Consider the following 24600-nt stretch of genomic DNA (forward strand, 5'->3'; position numbering starts at 1 on the left):
CTTTGCGCCCGAGGTTTAAGAACAGAGCCGGAACCAAGTTCCAACCTAACAATTCTGTACTTATCACGAACAAATATAATGCAGCCACGAACCGTTCGAAACACGAGTCTAAAATCACAACGTGTCTCTTTGAAAATGAGTCAAACCTTCCCAAAGAAAACGCACCCGAATCACATTAATCATAAATGCTCCTTTGCCGTTTTCAGCAGAGATATAAATTTATTCCTGTATTTTTCGACAGTAAACTTTCTTTTCCACCTTACATATTTTGACTTTTGTTTGCCAAATACTTACGAATACGAGGACCTAATCTTTATGATATTCTTTTTCCATGACATTTTTTAGACACAACGTATTTTGAATGTTTTTTAAAAACATTTTTTTCATAATATTTGTCTACTTTTTTCTATGTTTTGCATTTTAAAAATATACATTTTTTGACCTACTATGTTTTGTCATTTTTTCCCATGAATTTCTAGATTTTAAACTAATCAAGTGATTAAACGCTGTACAAATACATACTTACATATGTACTTATATACATTTAAACCTCCTAAATGTTGTAAATGTGCAGAGCTGAATTAATGTAAAAACTGAATGGAGACCAGCGACCTTGACTGAGCCGATAAAAAGCTGTCGTCGGTGTTAACACACACACGCACACAGACACACGCACACACACACACACACACACACACACACACACACACACACACACACACACACACACACAGACGTGTGTTGCTGTCGGGGGTTTGATATCGATCGCCTCGCTCCTTTGTGTTTGATGAAGGACTTCGGGTGGAGTTGTTCTGGATGAAGCTTTATTTAAGGAGGCGAGTGGAAGTCACAGGAGGAGGCAGTCGCAGAGGGGTCGGCCCTCCAAAGGTCAGAGGTCGTCACGCAGCGCCGGGCTTCCTGACTTGAAAGCACAGAGAGACAAACAGAGAGACAGAGACAGAGAGACAGAGACAGAGAGAGACATGTTGGTGCATCAGCTGAGTGGTCAGCGTTGTCTGATTTAAGGATTTTAGGTTTTCTGAAGGTAACTCACCTGAGCTGTGAGCTGGATGCTTCAGGATGTCCATCCATCCATCCATCCATTGTCAAACCGCTTATCCTGCACACAGGGTTGCGGGGGGGCTGGAGTGCTTCAGGATGTGATGGTGTTTATTATTACATCACATTATTTATACCTGAATGTGGGACGTGTCATTCTGTGTCTTTCCAGTGGATTTCCTTGTGGATTTAAATTTGAAGTATGTGTGTTTTAACATTTAAGGCCTTTTCCCCTTTATAACAGACTCTGTGCATCAGGACCACATGGTGCTGGTGTGTGTCTGCCAGGTAGAAGAGACGAGAGGGCATAATAGTCAAAGTGAAAACCAGTTGATGTCTCGGCTGTACTTTGAATATATACATATATATATACATATATTATGCATCCTCTTTAGGCGACTTTTTCTGCATCAGACAGATGTTTTATCCAGTCATATTCTTTCTAAAACCACAACACTCCTTCTGCAAAACTCCAACAAAACACAGACTGCACTTCAATAAAGGCAAACGAGATATTTCCCAAATCAAGCAACACATCACTTTGCTTGCATTTGAGTGAGCGTTTCACAATAAAGGACCATTTTGAGGTACTCGTACTTCAGTATTTCAAGTTAGTGACACTTTCTACTCGGCTGAATCTGAGCATCTGACAGATTTAATCTTTTTTTAATCATTTTAAATTCATCTCTTTTGCATTGGTTGCAAAACTCAAAGTGTCATTTTGTGTTCATGTGCTCAGTGTGTGTGTGTGTGTGTGTGTGTGTGGGAGGAAGCGTCACCTTTAGCACTTGTGGTGAAGCTGACAAGTCATTAGCAGGACAAACACACACACACACACACACACACATATACAGATTAAAATACACACAAACAGACTGCAAACACAAAAACACACTTCTATTCCGCCAGCGGGGTCAACAGGGGTCACGTGAAGCGACACCATAATAAGTCTTTGTCAGTCTGATCAATGACTACACACACACTCACACACTCACACACTCACACACTCACACACACACACACACACACTCACACACACACACTCACACACACACACACACACACACACACACACACACACACACACACACACACACACACTCACACACTCACACACTCACACACACACACACACACACTCACACACACACACACACACACACACACACACACACACACACACACACACACACACACACAGGCGGCGAATACCAACAAATGGACACACACAGTGAATTCCAATTAGCCAGCAGGCTAAACGAGGCAATGATCCCATTTACTGATCGCGGTACGAAGACCCCCCCACCCCCCTCTTCCTCACCCCCCCTCCTTTCTCTCACTCCCCCTCCCCTTCTCCACCCCCCCCTGTCCCCCCCCTCCTTTCTCTTTCCAAGTTTGTCTTTTCCTCGTACCGACTCATTTATCAGAGCGGAGGAGAGAAAACATGAATTAATCAACTTCTGTTTCTTTCGGCACAATTAGTGATCAAATCAGGGAGGAGACAGTGAAGGAAGTGGGGGGGGGGGTCAGTCTTCAGGGGGGGGGGTGTAATGAAGCAATGTCCAAATGCAGAGAGAGAAAGGAGGAGAGGATTATTAAAGAAGGAGGGGAAGGAAAGAAGGAGAAGGAAGGGAAGAAGGAGGGGAAGGAAAGAAGGAGAAGGAAGGGAAGAAGGAGGGGAAGGGAAGAAGGAGAGGAAGGAAAGAAGGAGGGGAAGGGAAGAAGGAGGGGAAGGAAAGAAGGAGAGGAAGGAAAGAAGGAGGGGAAGGAAAGAAGGAGAAGGAAGGGAAGAAGGAGGAGGAGAGATGTAAGAAGGAATGAAGAATCAGAAGATAAAAGTCATAAAGAAAGATGTAAAGGAGAGATGAAAGGAGCAGGAAATGAGGTCAGGAAGCAAGAGGGGAAACGATGAAGGAGGAGGGAGAGAGAGATGGAAGGAGGGGAAGTGGGGAGAAAAGGGGGAGGAGGAAGGTGTCAGAAAATGAGGAAGAGAAAACAGGAAAGAAGAAGAACGGTGAAGAAGAAAGAAGCCTAGTAAGGAACTAAGGAAAGAAAGAGTGACCAAAGGAAGGAAGGAGAGGAACTAGGGCCTGAGGAGAGATGGAGGGAGGAGTCAAGGAGTTAAGGAAGAAGGGATGAAAGGAGGATTGATGAACGCGTGTTTGGTTCGTGATGGACGTTTGATCAGCATTTAGCTGACTGAACCGAGCTGCACACACACACACACACACACACACACACAAACACACAGACACACACACACACACACAGACACGCACACACACACACACACACACACACACACGCACACACGCACACACACAGGGGAGCTCCAGCATCATCAATAACACGACTGATTTTCTTCCCACGATAAATAAAGTCACGCTGTAAATCTGAAGAAGACAAACAAACAAAGCGACAGGATGAAGATCGGCGGCAACAACTATTATTAATCTTTAAAAATAAGCTAAACGGTAAAAGCAATAACTGCACGTTAACAATAAACGGATGATTCATGTGCAGTAAACTGGTGAAACGGTTGCAGAAATAACCAGATGAAGATGCAGTAAGTCTGTATTCATGCTTCTAAAGTGGGGCGACGCTGGCTGCTCCGCGTCCCGTGTGTCCCTGAGTCAAAGACACTCAACCCCCAGTTGCTCCCTGTGCACAACATGGTTTAATACAATGTAATGTAATGTATTCTATCGCTCTTTTAGTGCTTTCCTCCCGTCCTACCAAAATAAAAGATGTTGTTGCGGCGGACGTCTGGAGGCCTTGAGAGCGGCGATGTGATAAACGCCATCATGTTCCAAACGCAGGCCGCTGATCCTGTTTCCTGTGCAACCCAATCATCTCTCCGCCGCGCTGCTCTGCATCTGCTGCAGACGTCTTTATTTTCCTCCTCGTAAAAGTAAAACAAATAAACCAAATCTTCCTTATGAAATAATAAAGTTCAGAATTGAATCCAGGGGGGTTTCATTTGGCCAAAAGCTACAGGCTGCAGCGGAAACGTGCCAACAAACAATAACTTCTAATGGATCCATAGTGTGTGTGTGTGTGTGTGTGTGTGTATCATACTGTAGCAGTGTGAGTTTCAGTGAACCCTTGTTGAATATAAATGACTCAAAATCCAATACTGATCTGTCTCTCTGACTCAGTCTCTTGGAAACGCACACACACACACACACACACACACACACTCGTACGTACACACAAACACACACTCTCTCTCTGCAGAAGGGACCCGGTCCAGGTCCTTCATCTGCTGCATTAACCGTCGCCGTAACATTCCAGGTGCACATGAACCATCTAGTGCTCTGATTGGTCGGCTATTTGCTATTAATTGACTTCAGTTTTTATATTGATGCCTTTAGTTTCTCTTTCACTTATGCAATAATAATAATATATCAATATGTTTTTCTGTTTCCCCTGAGGACAGATCAGTGTACTCCTACATGCATTTATGCACCCCATCTATGTCGCATCCATCCATATATCTATATATTATATATCTATATATCATCTATCCATATTTCTATAATCATATATCTATATATCATCTATCCATATATCTATAATCATATATCTATATATCATCTATCCATATAGCTATATATCATATATCTATATATCCATATATCTATATATCATATATCTGTATATCATATATCTATATATCATATATCATATATCTATATATCATATATCTATATATCTATATATCATATATCTATATATCATATATCATATATCTATATATCATATATCTATATATCCATATATCTATATATCATATATCTGTATATCATATATCTATATATCATATATCATATATCTATATATCATATATCTATATATCATATATCTATATATCCATATATCTATATATTATATATCTGTATATCATATATCTATATATCCATATATCTATATATCATATATCTGTATATCATATATCCATATATCTATATATCATCTATCCATATATCTATAATCATATATCTATATATCATCTATCCATATATCTATAATCATATATCTATATATCATCTATCCATATATCTATAATCATATATCTATATATCATCTATCCATATATCTATAATCATATATCTATATATCATCTATCCATATAGCTATATATCATATATCTATATATCATATATCTATATATCCATATATCTATATATTATATATCTGTATATCATATATCTATATATCCATATATCTATATATCATATATCTGTATATCATATATCCATATATCTATATATCATCTATCCATATATCTATAATCATATATCTATATATCATCTATCCATATATCTATAATCATATATCTATATATCATCTATCCATATATCTATAATCATATATCTATATATCATCTATCCATATAGCTATATATCATATATCTATATATCATATATCTATATATCCATATATCTATATATCATATATCTGTATATCATATATCTATATATCCATATATCTATATATCCATATATCTATATATTATATATCTGTATATCATATATCTATATATCCATATATCTATATATCATATATCTGTATATCATATATCCATATATCTATATATCATCTATCCATATATCTATAATCATATATCTATATATCATCTATCCATATATCTATAATCATATATCTATATATCATCTATCCATATAGCTATATATCATATATCTATATATCATATATCTATATATCCATATATCTATATATCATATATCTGTATATCATATATCCATATATCTATATATCATATATCTATATATCATATATCTATATATCATATATCTATATATCCATATATCTATATATCATATATCTGTATATCATATATCTATATATCATATATCATATATCTATATATCATATATCTATATATCATATATCTGTATATCATATATCTATATATCATATATCATATATCTATATATCATATATCTATATATCATATATCTGTATATCATATATCTATATATCATATATCATATATCTATATATCATATATCTATATATCATATATCTATATGTCCATCCTGTCATGTTCATTTCATCTCTTAATGGCCTGCAGAGATAGATTTTATATCCTGCATCCATCATCTCTGCAGAGTGGTGTAACCTGAAGGAACACTTTGCACTCCGCACTGGCTTCGTGCGTGTGCGTGCGTGTGTGTGCGTGTGTGTGTGGGTGTGCGCGTGTGTGTGTGTGCGTGTGTGTGTGTGTGTGTGCACTAAGCCCGAAGGAAAGGGGGGAGTCAGTTTTATAGCTGAATGAATCCCTTTTCACCTCACTGTCTTCACACAGCTGCTGTCTGTCAGACCACCTCTGGATACAGATGTTATGGTATCTGATGGTGGCCGTAGTGTTGCTGCAGCACCAGAGGACGGCGTTGTTGTCGATGCATCTGATGGGCGACGTGAGATCAGCTCAGAGGAAAGGAAAAGAAGGCCGCCGTTCTAAATCTATGTATACATATTTATATATATATATATAATACATGAAGATGACTTTCCCACCAGTGAACAGGAAGTGACCATATTAGGACAGAGACGTATCCGTCTCTGGTGTTGACCTGTCAATCAGCATGTAGCCCCGCCCTAAAGCGTCCCCTGCTTTATGGTCTGTTTGACTCTGAATGGACCATAAGTCACTAAATGAACATCATGCTGGATGTATGTAGGACTGAGACCATAAACTCATGTTTACAATCTTCACTGAGGACATAATAATATCAGAGTCATTTTCTCATAAACTTCTGACCCGAGGTGGCGCCCCCTGCTGGTCTCTACATAGAATGCAAGGCTCTCTCTACAGAACCGGAGGTTCAGGTAATCACTCCTCTGCTCGGCAAGTCGTCATCCCAGTAAAGGTTTTATGAATAACGCAAAGCTGTCGTCCCCCTGTGGATCCGCCGCGTCCAAAGTTGCCTATCTTTTTTCAACGGTCGCCGTCCCCCCCGCCGGTTGCCGTGGAGACGACAGAAGGGGTCACAGCGAAGCAGCTGTTTGTTGCAGCGCGGCATCGTGAGGTCTAAACACACAGACAGACGCACTCAGACACTACTGCCAGCTCCAGAGGCATTGTGGGCACCGGGGGGGCAATTTAGCTCGAGTGCCTCTGTCTGAGCACGGCGCACACTTACACACACACACATACACACACTTACACACACACACGCACCAACACACTCGGCCTGATTCACCGTGCTGATTCAAACTCAACACTGAACAGGTCGGGTGTCACCGAGGACCTGGCAACGCGGCGCCCTCTGCATTTACTATCTGGCAACCCGACGTCCGGTCGACTCCTCCCTCCAAAAGGTGCAAGCTGTTTACCCATGATGCTTCGCGGCAGAAAGAGTCTCATTACGACAAGCGGTGCGCTGTCATTAGACTCAATGGCTGCATTATCACAGGGTGTGTGTGTGTGTGTGTGTGTGTTCCAGATGGTGATGCATCAACCATGAAGTCATTATGAGGAAATTAGAATAATGAACTGTTTGTCCCCCTCGGTTTCTTCCCAGCAGCCTCGGCCCCTTTAAACACAGAAGGACCACCTGTCGAAGGACTCCGCCCCCTAAATTCACCCTGACCGAGGGACTCGTCTCCACACAAAGCAGTGGTTGTTTTCACTGAGATCATCTTGGTTAACGTATCATTTCCATCCAGTCTTCTAGAAGCAGTGAGACGGTTGTTTGTGTGAGGACATGCTGCTCGTCTTCAGTTTATGACATCCTCATGTGTAACCCTGACCCTGATCCTGACCTTGATCCTCACCCTGATCCTTATCCTGACACTGATCCTGACCCTGATCCTGATCGTTATCTTGATCCTGATCCTGACCCTGATCCTGACCCTTATCCTGATCCTTATCCTGATCCATATCCTGACCCTGATCTTGATCCTGACACTGATCCTGATCCTGATCCTGACCCTGATCCTGATCCTGATCCTTATCCTGATCCTGACCCTTATCCTGATCCTTATCTTGACCCTGAGCCTTATCCTGATCCTGACCCTTATCCTGATCCTTATCCTGATCCTTATCCTGACCCTGATCTTGATTCTGATCCTGACACTGATCCTGATCCTGATCCTGACTCTGATCCTGATCTTGATCCTGATCCTGACACTGATCCTGATCCTGACTCTGATCCTGATCCTGATCCTGACCCTGATCCTGATCCTGATCCTGATCCTGACACTGACCCTGATCTTGATCCTGATCCTGATCCTGACTCTGATCCTGATCCTGATCCTGATCCATGCCAACAGGCTCCATTGGTGTGAGTGTTTTTGTGTATTCCTTCCCTCATTGGACAGAGACAGGTTCAGGACATGCAGCTAGCTTAGCTTAGCTTAGCTTGGCCTAGCAGCTCCTGAAACCACTGGCACTGAAAGTGGGATCGTGTGCTCGTTGTTCACAGAAGAGAGGACCAGTGATTGTTCCTTCAAGGTTCTTTCCTCCCTCGCATAAAGCAACATGTAGCGTTCTGTCCAGGTGAGTTTAAAGTCAGAATCATTTATGATTAAGGATGTTTTACCTCGTATTTTAACCTGAAACTGTTGTTGACTTGTTTCCCCCCCCCGGGCTTCCTCTTCAAAGAGCCGGCAGCTTTTTAAAAACTTTTCAGGGTGAAACAACCTTCAAACACAAACGAGCTCATTCATCTTTCGCTCGGCCTCATCTGCACAAATTCATATTTGTAGAGAAAAGTGTTAAAGTGCTCGACTGCATCGTGTTACGTATCGTGAAGTCGTTCAATTACTCACGTGTGTGTGTGTGTGTGTGTGTGTGTGTTAATAATTCCATGGAGGGTTGATGCAATCAAGAAGCTCTCACTTTGAATCAGCGTCACACAGAGAGACACACACACACACAGACACACACTCTAACTGTTGTAAACCAGTTTGACAACCTCAGCACGTTGAGATGATAACAAACACAATTGTCACGTTAAGAAAATAAATGGCTTCAAAAGGCTGCGAGTGTCTCTCAGCTCGAGGCTTCCGTCTGCACACTGACAGGAGACATGAGGACTACGTCCACTTCTCGGTCAGCGTTGGACACTTGAGGACCTGACTAAAGATGGAGCTGGAGGAGCGCCTTCTGCGTAGGAGCGTCCACGCCGGTGCAATCCGCCTCCACCAGGAGTCAAGTCTCCTAAAGAGACGTTAACACGTACTGGAGGTGTATTCAGTACACATAAATATTAAATATATCAAAGATGTCAGCTGATGGAGGGTTGTGTAGCTCTCTCTCTGTGGGCGGCGTGCTTGGACCAGGCGGAGGCCGCTCCGCCTCCTCCACGCCGCTCCGCCTTCAAGCACGGACGGATTTGAGCTTCTGAAGGAAACGTGGAACATTGATGTTGGGATCAGCTTTGAGTCTGTTCTCCCTCCGCTCACGTCTTCTTCTTAGACTCTCTGCTGCTGCCAGACTGGTGTCAAGTGCAGAGACCACACACACACACACACACACACACACACACACACACACACACACACTTTGCTAACCAGTGACACACATTCATTATATTCTGTGTGTGTGTTCTCCGCACTCGACACCAATTTTCCCTGAGGCAGAACAGTGTGCCGCCCACTTAGCGCCCCCCCCCTCCCCCCCCCCATCTTCCACCTTGATCCAGTTGGCTGGAATAGGACTCTAATTGGTCCTGTGATGTCGGAGCACTTTATTGGACACACACAGTTTTTCACAGGTCTGTAAACGTGTGACGGGAGCTCAGCTACGCGTCACGTGACCACGTGGACATCGGGGCCTTATGGTCTGTTAGAGACCTGTCAATCACCGTTACGTCCCGCCCTAAAGCACCCCCAGCTTTATGGTGTTAGAGACCTGTCAATCACCGTTAGGCCCCGCCCTAAAGCATCCCCTGCTTTATGGTTTGTTAGAGACCTGTCAATTAGCATGTAGTCCCGCCCTTAACCTCTCAAACCCAACTCTGTGAGTTAGGGGGTTTATATATATATAATATATAGATATATTAATAGAGAGAGATATCTATCTATATATATATCTATACCTATATATCTATAGATATCTATAGATATCTAGATATCTATATATCTATAGATATATATATTTTTTTTTAAGCCCCAAACTACTGTATTTGGATGTATTGAACACCATAAGTGATGTACAAGGGAAATATATAATTTGTAATGAGAAAATGCACAGCTGCACACACACACACACACACACACACACACACACACACACACACACACACGCACACACACATACGCACGCACACACACACACACACACACGCACACACATATACGCACGCACACACACACACACACACACACACACACACACACACACACACACACACACACACACACAGGGGAGCTCCAGCATCATCAATAACACGACTGATTTTCTTCCCACGATAAATAAAGTCACGCTGTAAATCTGAAGAAGACAAACAAACAAAGCGACAGGATGAAGATCGGCGGCAACAACTATTATTTATCTTTAAAAATAAGCTAAACGGTAAAAGCAATAACTGCACAGCACAGACTTTGCGTTTCTTCAAACTTGCGTTTGAAGAGGACTAAAAACTAGAGACTGAGACCATAAACTTACAATGTTTACTGAGGGAGTAAATCGGTAGAGAAGTAGAGTCATTTCCTCATAGACGTCTATGGGAGCAGAGGAGTCGCCCCCTGCTGGTCACTACAGAGAAGTAGAGTCATTTCCTCATAGACGTCTATGGGAGCAGAGGAGTCGCCCCCTGCTGGTCACTACAGAGAAGTAGAGTCATTTCCTCATAGACGTCTATGGGAGCAGAGGAGTCGCCCCCTGCTGGTCACTACAGAGAAGTAGAGTCATTTCCTCATAGACGTCTATGGGAGCAGAGGAGTCGCCCCCTGCTGGTCACTACAGAGAAGTAGAGTCATTTCCTCATAGACGTCTATGGGAGCAGAGGAGTCGCCCCCTGCTGGTCACTGCAGAGAAGTAGAGTCATTTCCTCATAGACGTCTATGGGAGCAGAGGAGTCGCCCCCTGCTGGTCACTACAGAGAAGTAGAGTCATTTCCTCATAGACGTCTATGGGAGCAGAGGAGTCGCCCCCTGCTGGTCACTACAGAGAAGTAGAGTCATTTCCTCATAGACGTCTATGGGAGCAGAGGAGTCGCCCCCTGCTGGTCACTACAGAGAAGTAGAGTCATTTCCTCATAGACGTCTATGGGAGCAGAGGAGTCGCCCCCTGCTGGTCACTACAGAGAAGTAGAGTCATTTCCTCATAGACGTCTATGGGAGCAGAGGAGTCGCCCCCTGCTGGTCACTACAGAGAAGTAGAGTCATTTCCTCATAGACGTCTATGGGAGCAGAGGAGTCGCCCCCTGCTGGTCACTACAGAGAAGTAGAGTCATTTCCTCATAGACGTCTATGGGAGCAGAGGAGTCGCCCCCTGCTGGTCACTACAGAGAAGTAGAGTCATTTCCTCATAGACGTCTATGGGAGCAGAGGAGTCGCCCCCTGCTGGTCACTACAGAGAAGTAGAGTCATTTCCTCATAGACGTCTATGGGAGCAGAGGAGTCGCCCCCCGCTGGTCACTGCACAGAACGCAGCTTTAACAAAGAGATGTTCAGTATATATTTTGGAGGAGCTGCGACCATAAAGAGGTGATTCTTTAGTTATTACACGACGTGCATCGTGTGTAGTTCATTTAGTGTGATTGACAGGTCTCTTATGTCTTAACCCTTTAATGCGCGTTGAAAACATTCAGCATACAGCATATGAACTATAACCCCCCCCCCCCCCTCTGGCAGCCGCTCGTACCCGCGCACTGAGACGCGCACACGGAGCGCGGACTCGCTGCGTGACGGGCGGCCGGAGACTCTTCCTCACCTTCACCGTCCTCCTCATCCTCATCCTCCTCGCCAGCGTCCTCATCAGCAGCAGCTCTCCGTGGGCTCAAAAGTTGCGGAGATCTCCGGTTACCGGAGCACCGCGGGGGCGCGGGAGCATCCGCCTCACACCGCGGAGCCGCTGGATTTATTCTGCCGCGAATCTACCGGATCACTCGCGGTGCTTTGACGGGATCTGCTTCCAACCCGGTCCCCGGTACCGAAACTGACCTCCGGCGTTTAAAAAAAAAAGAGGGGGGAAAGGTTTTAAACGGATTTCCATAACAAACTCCATAACGGATTCTCTCATAACGGATCAACGCCGGTGCACCGGATCCCCGGACCGGGAGAGGTGCGCAGGTGGATCGCAGGTGCGGACTTCACCGGGAACCAGCGGATGGGAATGAAGGAGGAATAACGGACCCACCCGACCGGCCGCCGGTAGAACCGGTCCCACCGGGAGCGAGAGAAGAGGAAGTTACCGGAGGACCGTTAATGACCGGATCACTGACGACATCGAGCGACACGGATTGATTGAGTCGTTAATTATTATTCTTTAACGCATAAAAAGCGCGTTGAGCCATTTGAAGAAGCGGAGTGAATTATCTCCTCCGCGGTGAAGCCCCCCGGAGCTGTCCGGTGCTGATCCACTTGACCCCCCGGAGAGAGAGAGGAACATCTTGATTAATGGAGATTAATCTCCTTGAGTTTAAACTCTTCCAAATTCACCGGAAAAATCCACTTTTAAGAATAAAAATCTTCATTATTTGATCATAAATGTCGATGTTTTAGCAGCAAAAATCCTTTTTTAGAGAAACTAAAGTTTCTGAGTCCACTGCCTCAAAATGTTACTGTGAATGAGAATGTAGGAGCAAGTGGTGCTGAGGAGGGATAACAGGGTCAGGGTCAAGAGACGGGACCTGCTGCTTTTAGGACGAGTCTCCGTGTGCAGCCTCATCCTCATCAGCCAACCTCCACCTCCTCCACCTCCTCCACCTCCAGCACCACCACTGAAATCCACACGTGCAGCATTGATTTCAGTTTTTTAAAATTTGCTTTCCGCCTCTCAGCGCAGAAACCAAAGCTCGTCTTCCTCGTCTGAAATGTAACTCGTGCCGCCTGCGGATTTCCCGCCTCAGCGGTGGTTCAGCAGGGGTCAAAGGTCACAGAGGAGTGGACCCTCGGGTCGACGACCGGTGGAACCGCCCCGAAACCAAACCGGGATCGGACCCGCGCATGTTTCCCCGACCTCGGATCCGTGTCTGACCCGCTTTTTCGGCCAAATGGGGCACAACGACAGCAGCCCGGGCGCCATGCGCAACGGCCGCAGGCTCTCGGAGCAGTGGGGGGAGTCCGCGGTGGTCCGGCCTCGAACCACCGAGCGCCACATCACGGTGCACAAGCGCCTGGCGCTGGGCTTCGCCCTCGCCATCCTCACCCTCATCGTGGTCACGGCGGTGGCCGTGGCGCTCAGCGTCCGCTCTGAGGACTGCGGCGGCGGGCGCGACGGGGCGGCGTCGGCGGCGGGGGACCCGGGCTCGCGGGGGTCGTCGCGGTTGAACGGGAGCAGGGGGGAGAGGGCGGGGGAGGAGGAGCCGTGGAGGAGCTCCCGGCTGCCGGGCTCCCTGAGGCCGCGGCACTACGACCTGCGGCTCGCCGTCCACATGGACAACTTCACCTTCGCCGGGTGGGTCAGCGTGGAGCTGGAGTGCGTCAACGCCACGCGCTTCGTCGTGCTGCACGCCGACCGCCTGGAGGTACGGTGGCCCCGTCGGGACACACACACACACACACACACACACACACACGCACACACACACACGTCAAAATGTTCTGTACCAAAAGCAAAGTGATCTGTAGGAATGTCGGTGAATTTCTGTGGTTGTGACAAAGCTGTGTGGAGTAAATGTGTGTTTTCTTTGTGATGAATCCCCGAATACACAACAAACACAACCGTGTTGTGTTCAGGGTGGAAGCATCAGAAACATCCAAATGGTTTGATTTGCCTCAGAAGGAAGTTATTTTTAGACCTCGGTGTGTTGGAGATGCAGACGTACGAGTCCGAATGAAAAGCAGATTCAACTTAAACACAAGAAAAGCCTCACAGGCTTTTTTCTGCTCGCTTCCCAAACACAGCGAGGACAAAGACGGACGTGGACGCTTTTGACTTCTTCACCGGTCGCGTCTCCCAGCGAAGCTCCTCGTTTGCATCCGCTCTCCCCCAACAAAGACTGTTTGTTCCCACGTTTACCCCCAGAGGCTGATTCACCGTCGAGAGTTGCGGTTTCAGCCGGTCTGGCGAGGGTCCGGCGGCGGCCCGAGGGAACGGGCCGAGCGGCGCCGCTCATCTGGGCTAATGTGAGAGGAAGACGCATCCGTCTAATTTGGGCGGAGGCCAATTAAAAACCCCGCAGCTCTTGCCGTGCTGGCGCGCGAATTAAGAGGCGTTGTTGGGCGGCGGGCGGCTCTCCGTGCACCGTCACTCCTCTGCATGTGGAGGAGGAAGCGTCGATGCAGGACGATGGGCAAGGAAGCGAGGACGGCTGTGTTCTGTCCAAGAAACGTCCCGAGCACCAGCTGTGTTCGAGGACGTCTTCTGTGTACTTTTGTCTTTGTGACGACGTTAGAAAAAAGGTGTAATAAAGGTAATAAAACCAGTTACTAAAGCCTTAAAACAACTGCTAACACCAAACCAATCAAAATGACTGCTGAGACAAACGCGTCCTCGGGCTCGCGTCCCTTCGCCGTGGACGGCGGGAACCCGTGGCCACCATCGCTCAGGAAGATGAACCTGTGGTGACCTCGCCGTCTCCCTCCTCACCGACCGCACGGATAAAGTCAAACAGGAGTTCAAAGCGGCACGGCGGTCCGGAGGGAGCGTAGGAAACCCCGTGAGAACCAGCGTTTTAATCCTCAGCCTTTTCCACGCATCCATCACTTCGCCCGTCAAAGGGGCGAACGAGCTCGGGCGTCTGATTGGCTGAGGGCCGCTGGTGCGCAACGACAACAGACACACATCCTGCTAGTTATCACTGTGGGCCGGGCGTGTTCCCATCATGCACTGCTGCTCATCTCCGCGGCCCGTTCCGCCAGTCTGAAGGTTCCTTAAGCGGCGTATCGATTGGAACAGAATGTTTTGAGGCCATTTTAAAATGTAGTTCCTCTGGCGAGGAGCATCAAACAGGAAACAAGCAAGAAGGAGACGATTTACTGCCACACAGACGGATCAATGTACCTGATCAGAGCCAAATACTACACAGAATACACAAAACGCTCTCCCAGGATTTGGTTTTCACTCAGCAATAGATGGGAACTCAGTTTAGTGCTGGTTGTCTCCTTGTCTCTGGTTGGCCTCCGTCAGAGGACAAGGTGAAGCAGGTGGAGGCGGACCCACAAATGTGCTGTAACCTGGTTGGTTCTCACCCGTCGTCTCTCCTCCCCCTCCAGGTGGACCGGGTGTCCGTCACAGCGGAGGGCGGCGGCGGCGGCGGTCGCCTCGCCAACCGGCCCGGGGGCGGGGCCATACGCGTCAACCGCCACTTCCACCACCCGGCCAACCAGATGTACGTGGTGGTCCTGCACCGCGAGCTGAAGCCCACCAGGGTCTACCGGCTCAACGTCAGCTTCGCCGCCGCCATCGAGGACGAGCTGCTGGGCTTCTTCCGCAGCGCCTACAGCCAGCAGAGGGAGAGACGGTACGCACACACACAAGGACACACTAAAACACACACACACACACACACACACACACACACACATGCAGGGGCCTGTGCAGCAGGTGGTTTAGCTACAAAAGGTCAGAGCTTCACATCCCTCCACATTGATTAACTCAAACACAGACCGTGTGTGTGTGCGTGAGTGTGTGTGTGTGTGTCTGTGTGTGTGTGTGTGTGTGTGTGGGTGGGTGGTCCACTTATCAAACCCCTCACTCCCTTCCTCATGAATTTCCCATAAGGCTTTGCTGCGGAGCTGTTTCCACATCAGACCTCTTTCCCGCGTTACTGATGGGAAACAGACTGTGTGCTGATACATTTATTATTTCGTGCATGACTTTTGTGTGTGTGTGTGTGTGTTACCACGGCGACATGTTATCCACGTCTGCTCTGCTTAGTGCAGAAACACAAAGTTGTGGTTAATTGATTAAAACAGAAGAGCTCACCTTTGATTGGACGGAGTGAAGTGTAATTATGATTCGATCTGCTTTAATTTCATGCTGCCTTTTTCTTCCTCTTTTTTTGATTCCTTCAATTGGGGGGTCACAGAAGCATCATCTAGTATGCAAATCTGAAATTACCCACATATTTGCTGCGGCCTTGGTTTTAAACGTGGGGGGCGACTCTGTTGAAAGCACATTTTTCTCCTCTCACCTTTTTTTGGGGATGTTGAAAACTCCACTTCGTGCAGATTTAATATTGAGTTGAGGTTGTGCTCATAAAAAAATAAGTGCTATAACCCCAAAAGAGAAGATACTTCATTTCAGTCGATACCTGCCCTTTAAGTGACAACATACCGATGACATCATTATTTTCTGTCTAGGCCAACATCTGGACTTAATACAGCAAACTGTCACAAATAAAATGCATAGATGTAAATGGCTCATCTTAGATTAAGAGAGTATCTGATGCCTGATCAGCTTTGGAGAAGCGACCCGATACGTCTTCAGGGCCCAGAGACACTTCAGAATCTGACCCCGGCTTGTTTTTAATTAAGACAAAAGGAGCCGCCAGCTCGTCTCGGTCTCCTTCGGCTGCTTCATGACGAGCACGGGTCCACTTCCCCGCCGGCGCCGTGGTTTGTGTTTTGTGTTAGAAAGCAGCTGCTGAGAGGCAGAAAGACGCATCAGTCAGATTGCGGACGCGTGACTAACACCCCTCACAGGTGCCAGCCGCTCCACAAATACTTTCATGCGGTGACTAAGCAGCAGCGTCAGAAAAGCGTAGTAAAAAATCACAGCTGATTATTTGAAAAACGGCATTTAAATCTGAGGAAACGTCGAGTGTCAGATTCACGCGTCTGTTCAGAGACGTTCACGGACCTCGTTAACCACACTGGGAAGTGTGTGTGTGTGTGTGTGTGTGTGTGTGTGTGTGTGCACAAAACCCAAGGATTAGCTCGATTCAGCTGTGTGGCTAATGCTAACACACACACACACACACTAGTGTGAGATTAGCTTAATATCAGGAGTCACTATAAACCTCAGGCTGGGTTTAAATGCTTAAATGCTGGGAGGGGGGAATTAATTAGCGCGCGCACACACACACACACACACACACACACACACACAGCGTAAAGTGTGACTGTTGACGCTCCGTATTGATCTTTATGCTAATGATGAGCTAGCTCTTCTCCAGTGAAACCAGTCTGTCATGTTGGTCTGTAACTTAAAATTAAACACGTTTTCATTGCGTAATATTTCAAATCAGAATCTCCAGCAGGTTGATGAAACTTCTACATCTCCTGTAGACACACACACACACACACACACACACACACACACACACACCGTACAGTGATCATTCTACACAACGACGCAGTACAGCTCCGCTCGTCACGCTTCTCTGTGATTGGCTCGGCTCTTTCAGGGGAGCGATGTGATTGGCCGAGAGCGTGTTTATTAGCATCCACATGCATGACCCCCAAAAGGGGGCCGACGCCGCACGTTCACGCCCTGAAGCTTCTTAAAGAAGAGTCCAAGCGGGGCGCCATTAGACGAGGACGGGAAGTCAGTTAACGAGGAGAAGCTAGGCGGCTAATGAGGAAACGCGTTAACAAGGGAGACGCAGGGCGAGGGCCTCCCCCCCTATCCTCCCCCCCTCGACTCCCCCACCCGACTCCCTGGTTGCAATGGCTTCCTTTAGAGACCAGATGAGATGCCTGGGATCAATACTACGTGTCAACTCTGTAAAATCAATCTCAGAGGAGGAGGAGGAGGTGCTGGCTAGAAGGTCTCCACTGATCCAAGACGTGGTTTGGGAGCCCGAAGACCAGAGAGAACGTCTCGTCCTCACGCGGTCGATTCCACCTCCTCCTTTGACTTCACACCGATCCAACACAGAAGCACGGTTCCCACCAGCTTTAAAAATAATGTGCTGCAAAAGGAGGAAGCGCACGGAAGCAGAGGTTCCGGTGTGTGTGGGTCTATTAGCTTTAGCTTTAGCCGGTAGCCTAAAGGCGGACACGTTTCATATTTTACACCAAACTGGATGAATCAGCCTCTTCGCCGGCTCGGTGTGAAACTATAGCTGCAGCAAAGTGTGCGTGTCTGGTAGTGTGCGTGTGCGTGTGTGTGTGTGTGTGTGTGTTGCTGTGCGTTTGATATACAACTTCACTTCACACTGAAAAGCTCCTGACTCGGCGCTTTCCGCCTCAGTAAAATCTCTGAATCTAAATGAGGTGTGTTTCCGTGTGCGCTTCTTCTCTGTGTGCGTGTGTGTGTCTGTCGGCCTGCCTGTGTGCGTGCGTGCGTGGGTGTGTGTGTTTGTTGACATGTCGTGGTTGTCTTGTCAGATTGATCTGATGAGCGTTAGCTTAGCTTAGCAGCGGCTTTTGTCACCCGGTCTGATGTTGCCTTGTGTTTGTGTGGTTGTTAATATCTGGTTTGATTCAGGCGTGTGTGTGTGTGTGTGTGTGTGTGTGTGTGTGTGTTACAGACTCATTCCCTCTTGTAATAGATTCTCTTTATCGTGTTCCTCTCAGGCTTCTCTTTTAGTCTCTCTCTCCTTCTGTCTGCCTCGCTTAACCACTGTTTGTTGTTTCCCTCCATCTTCCTCCTCACCTTCCTCTTCTTCCTCCTCACCTTCCTCTTTGTCCTGTTTAACCTCCCCTCCTCCTGCTGCTGCTCCATCCTTCAGCATCTTCTCTCTTTCCACCTCATCTTCATTTTCCTCCTTCACTTTGTTCATTTCCTCCTTCCTCCCCCTTCTGTTTCTTCTCCTCTTCATCGTTCTCCCCATCATCCCTCCTCCGGGTTTTTCATACTTTGTGCTTCAGGGCGACTTCTGACATTCTTCTCCTCTTCCTCCTCATCTCCGCCTTTTAATCTCCTCTCTTCTCCCCTTCTCGCTCCTCTTTCTCCCCTTCGCCTCCTCCCGTCTCCTTCCTTTCGTCTCGTCTCCTGGAGAAAAGTTTCCAGAGGGATTATTTTTGATTTCCTTCCTGTTTCAGTCACGTGACAGACGGAGGAGACAAAGCTGCGATGTGAAACATTCCGCCGGGCTTATAGAAATCAGGAGGAACCGCTCTGCTGTTTGTTTTGGATTATCTCTCAAAGCTCCTTTTTCACTCCACACAGAAAGCCACAGGAAGTAGAAACGTAGAAAAGTCGTGTTGACAGCCGACCTGTCGGCTGCGACTCGGGAGGATAATCCGCTCACCCTGCGGACGATTCCACGCTTCTATTTCCTCCTCTTGAAACCTCCAAAGGCCCAAAGAGGGAAACAGAGTGTTGCGCGTGGACTTATTCCAGAAGGTGGTGTTTCGGAGCTTCAACCAGAGAAGAGCAGGACTTCAGTGGGTTTCACAATAAAAGTCCCTGTTGCTTTTGCTGCTCACTCTTCCAACTTTCGGTGTTAGTAGACTTGTTCGTTACAGCCACTAACAAAGCTCCTTCCTGCTTCAGAGCTGGGTTGAATCACCGTATTTTTCAAAGTAAAAGCCAAGTATTTTTCCTTTCTGCAGAAGACTTGTTTTATTGAAAAACGGGAACCAACAAAGCTCATTTTCTATGTTTTTTTATTTTCAATAAATCTTTCACAATAAAAGCCCCTGTTTTTTTCTGGTTGTAGTTCATTCCTACTGTATTGATAGACTTACCTTTTTAAAGTAAGTCTACACTAATGAAGCGCCTAATCTTCAAATAAACACAATTATATTCCTACATATTTTTCACAATAAAAGCCCCCATTTTTCACGCGTGCTGATACATTTATTATTTCGTGCATTTGTGTGTGTGTGTGTATGTTACCACGGCGACATATTATCCACGTCTGTTCTGCTTAGTGCAGAAACACAAAGTTGTAGTTAATTGATTAAAACAGAAGAGCTCACCTTTGATTGGACGGAGTGAAGTATAATTATGATTTCAACTGCTTTAATTTCATGCTGCCTTTTTCTTCACCTTGACGTTCTTTGGCTTCCCTCCCAGTTACCTGGCGGTGACCCAGTTCAGTCCCACCCACGCCCGCAAGGCCTTCCCCTGCTTCGACGAGCCCGTCTACAAGGCCACGTTCTCGCTCGCCCTCCGCCACGACGCCCAGTACACCTCGCTGGCCAACATGCCCGTGGAGAGCTCCTCGCCGCCGGACGAGGACGGCTGGCTGACCAACCGCTTCGCCCGCACGCCGCGCATGTCCACCTACTACCTGGCCTGGGCCGTGTGCAACTTCACCTACAGGGAGACGCAGAGCGACGACGGCGTGACGGTGAGACGCTGCTGAGGTCAAACCCTCCGTGGTTAGAGACGCCGCGGCGGAAGCTTGTTGTCTCTCGCTTACAGATCTTTATCACTAGAGAGACGATAAACTCGTTAATTGTCAGCATTTCTAATCCTTTCCTCTGAATTACTTATTTCGATGTGAGCTGTTCAGTTTTGGGGATTCAGAAAGAAAGATTTCTATTTAACATTATTATCATTAACTCAACGTTAAGGGTTGCATTTGGTACAAATAATAAGTAGAAAAGCTTTTTCCCCAGCGAGGCCTTAAGCTTTATAACCATTTATCTTCAGGTAATCTCTAAATGAAACGATAATATGACAACGGGCTTAAAACACAACAACCTCCCACGGATCCCCATCTGGAGACCGCGAGCGTCTCCTCACGGCTCACGTTGAACCCTCATTAACAGCTCTAACGTCTCGGGTGATGTGATGAAGTCGGATGGCAGAATGCTGCTTCTCGGGATAACACGCTAATTAAGATGTCAGCTCCAGATAACGTCCTGAGAACGGAGATGATTAACTTCTGCTCCGCGCTGAGGTCGTCGTGGTTCCGTCGCTTCCTTTGGTCCCAGATGTGGGTCGTGACGTTCGGATGCGGATCTGTGGTTTTATTCTTGACACTTCAGCCAAAAAGATGAAAGCTGTCGCCATGATTTCCACACGGGGTGAATGTTTACACGTGAAACGATGGATATAATAATATTAATGGCATTAACGTTCAGTCAGCAAAGCTTATTTTCAAAAATATTACACTACCTTAAAATTATACCAATCGCAATATACCAATATCTAAAACGCTATTATTCAAAGTGTACTCGTGTATGTGCAGGTACACGGGAGGAAATAAGTATTGATTGGCTACTGATTTGGTTTTTCCCCACTCACAAAGAAATGAACTTAACTTTAATTAGGTAGATTTAGTTAGAGGAAAGAATAGTAGCAATAGTGTGCATGTTATGTATGTATGTACTCATGTATGTACACATAACGATCTCTGCATTGCTTCGATACCAGTTCAATAATAAATAAAACCTAAAAACAATTAAGAGCATCTTTATGCTTTCTACAAGGTTTAAGGATGCGACGACATGCTCAATCCGTACATACGTGTAGCGGGTCCGTGTTCTAAGAGGGAGTCTGACCACAACGTGTCCAACTGGGCTCTGTGAAAGTTCTTTTACAGCGAGGGCGTGTTGATGAAGCCGCCAAAACACAAGAAATGATGATTTTATTAAATGATGCGTTGCTTTTCTCCTCATATGGGATCATTGATGATCATTAATACATGAAGCTAAGAATATACATACCGTATTATATCATTTATCATCTCATTGGTTATGAGTCTGGTTGTTAAAGTCAAAACCACCTTTAACAACCGTAACACTTAAACAAACAAACAGAAGAGAAAAATGCACGAGCACACGGCCGACGATCCGCAGCCCGAAAACACGCACGACCTTGTTCCCCCTCCGTCATCTCTCCACCGCGTGATTACAACTCATCCATCTCGTCTGCCACAAAGTCAAGGACAGCTCCCCAACACGCACACACACACACACGCACACACACACACACACACACACACACACACACACACACACACACAAACTTGCACATCCTTGTTACTGAAAGATAATTTTGGTGAAATGCTGTTTAATGGTGAATCATATCTGGGTCATTTATAACCATCACCACTCTCCGACAGAGAGTAAGTGTGTGTGCGTGTGCGTGCGTGTGCGTGTGTAGATATTGGGGATCAGTCACGCATACGAGATTTAAGCTTTATAATGACTACATCAATCATTTCTTTCGGCCTTCCTAAATGTTTAAAGACTGAACGTCTTCCATTGTTTCACGCTGATGATAAATAAAAGTAAAGCGAAGATTCCCTGCTGAGAGGAGATCGACTCTTTAACCGCCAGCGCCCTTGATCTTTGGTCCGAGGAGGAAGACTCTCGCTTGATCTTCTTCGTTGGTTCCTCTTCAGGTGCTTCCGATTCTACTTGACTTTCCTCCCTTCAAGGATCCGCGGTGGACATTTTTACAAGCTACTCAACCGGTCCACACGAATATCACGAAAAAAAGTCACAATAAATCTGCAAACGAACTCAGGAAAGCTCGATGAACAACGAGGGGCGTCGCATTGGAGGAGTTCTGAGAGGAGCGACCCGTCTGCGGCTGATGGAGACGCCGATATTCATTTGATGACGGGATGATGGGATTGAGCCGCGAAGAAGACTCCATCAGTAGTCATGAAGAAGAAGTCACTGATAAGTGTTGGATTATGGGACTCTTCTTCCATCAATCAACGGCTGAGAGCCGCTCAGTCATCAGAGATTCCTGTAGTTGTGAAGCCTGATCTGACTCTATGAGGAGGGGGGGTTTGGGGGGCGGGTCAGGGGGGTGGGAGGGGTGACATGTTCCTGTTAACAAACAGGAGCCGTTGCAGCATCGCTTTCATATTGAAATCCTCGTAGGAGCCGAAGGCAGAGGAGACGCAGCTGTCTGTTTGCAGAGCGTCTTCCTTCTGACAGGAACATTAATCCTCCTCCTCCTCCTCCTCCTCCTCTTCCTCCCAGAGAAACAAACCCGCCGTATGTGGCAGAACAAAAGACGCCACCCCTCCGCATTCCTCATAACCGCGGGAACGTCTTCATCTGACTAACACGCTTCCTCTTAAGAGCAGCTGTGAGAGAGTCTCAACATGTGGATGTCGTCATGCAGAAGGCCGAAGACGACTAAATAAGAGCCGCGGTCTCCACGAGACGACGCTCACTGCCTCGGTGAAAGTTGTGTCTTCGTATCCGAGGTGACACGCAACGTTTCCTCAGGCGGTGCAAAAACTTACTGTTTCCCTTTTTATTCAATTTACATTTAAAAATGCCACATAATGTCAAGGGAATGTTACTCATTTGGTAGAACATTATATTGCATTTTCAAGCCGGTTAAACCGCATTACAGTTATATCAAAGCGTTGTAATAAATATGCAGCTGTGATTGCTGCTGCATGTTTGATATTACATTTATACAAATCTGCTCTGCACCCAAAAGCGCTTTGAACTTTGAAGTTTTTATGGCAATTTTCTATTCACACAATGAGGTAGTTAACACGCCGACTAACACAAATTGTTTGCGTAACATATCAGTAAACACGGATGAATCTGTGGGGGGTATGGGACCATCGTTTCAGAAGTCAAGGCCCATCGTTTCAGGCGTATAGAACCATCGATTCAGAGGTATAGGACCATCGATTCAGGGGTATAGGACCATCGTTTCAGAGGTACAGGACCATCGTTTCAGAGGTATAGGTCCATCGTTTCAGGGGTATACAACCATCGTTTCAGAGGTATAGGACCATCGTTTCAGGCGTATAGGAGCATCGTTTCAGAGGTATAGGAGCATCGTTTCAGGGTTATAGGACCATCGTTTCAGGGGTATAGGCCCATCGATTCAGGGGTATAGGACCATCGTTTCAGGCGTATAGGAGCATCGTTTCAGAGGTATAGGAGCATCGTTTCAGGGGTATAGGACCATCGTTTCAGGGGTATAGGCCCATCGATTCAGGGGTATAGGACCATCGTTTCAGGGGTATAGGCCCATCGATTCAGGGGTATAGGACCATCGTTTGAGGGGTATAGGCCCATCGTTTCAGGGGTATAGGACCATCGTTCACCGTTTCAGGGGTATAGGACCATCGTTTCAGAAGTCAAGGCCCATCGTTTCAAGCGTATAGAACCGTCGTTTCAGAGGTATAGGACCATCGTTTGAGGGGTATAGGACCATCGTTTCAGGCGTATGGGACCATCGTTTCAGGAGTATAGGCCCATCGTTTCAGAGGCATAGGTCCATCGTTTCAGGGGTATAGGACCATCGTTTCAGGGGTATAGGACCATCGTTTCAGAAGTCAAGGCCCATCGTTTCAAGCGTATAGAACCGTCGTTTCAGAGGTATAGGACCATCGTTTGAGGGGTATAGGACCATCGTTTCAGGCGTATGGGACCATCGTTTCAGGAGTATAGGCCCATCGTTTCAGAGGCATAGGTCCATCGTTTCAGGGGTATAGGACCATCGTTTCAGGGGTATAGGCCCATCGTTTCAGGGGTATAGGTCCATCGTTTCAGGGGTATAGGCCCATCGTTTCAGAGGTATAGGACCATTGTTTCAGAGGTATAGGCCCATCGTTTCAGGGGTATAGG

The 24600-nt window shown here is 46.4% G+C and overlaps 1 protein-coding gene across 1 annotated transcript in view; it reads left to right on the forward strand.

Annotated features, from left to right (window-relative positions):
* Window positions 1–11907: 11907 nt before the first annotated feature.
* LOC120817178 (thyrotropin-releasing hormone-degrading ectoenzyme) overlaps window positions 11908–24600 on the forward strand; it is a 66204-nt gene continuing 53511 nt past the window's right edge. Inside the window, exons 1-3 of the mRNA XM_040173068.2 lie at window positions 11908–13724; window positions 15415–15662; window positions 20111–20387. Coding sequence (XP_040029002.2) covers window positions 13251–13724; window positions 15415–15662; window positions 20111–20387 — 999 coding nt within the window. The 5' untranslated portion in view covers window positions 11908–13250. The remainder of the gene's footprint in view (window positions 13725–15414; window positions 15663–20110; window positions 20388–24600) is intronic.

This window comes from Gasterosteus aculeatus, chromosome 4 (assembly GCF_964276395.1).
Source record: "Gasterosteus aculeatus chromosome 4, fGasAcu3.hap1.1, whole genome shotgun sequence".
Taxonomy (NCBI): Eukaryota; Metazoa; Chordata; class Actinopteri; order Perciformes; family Gasterosteidae; genus Gasterosteus; species Gasterosteus aculeatus.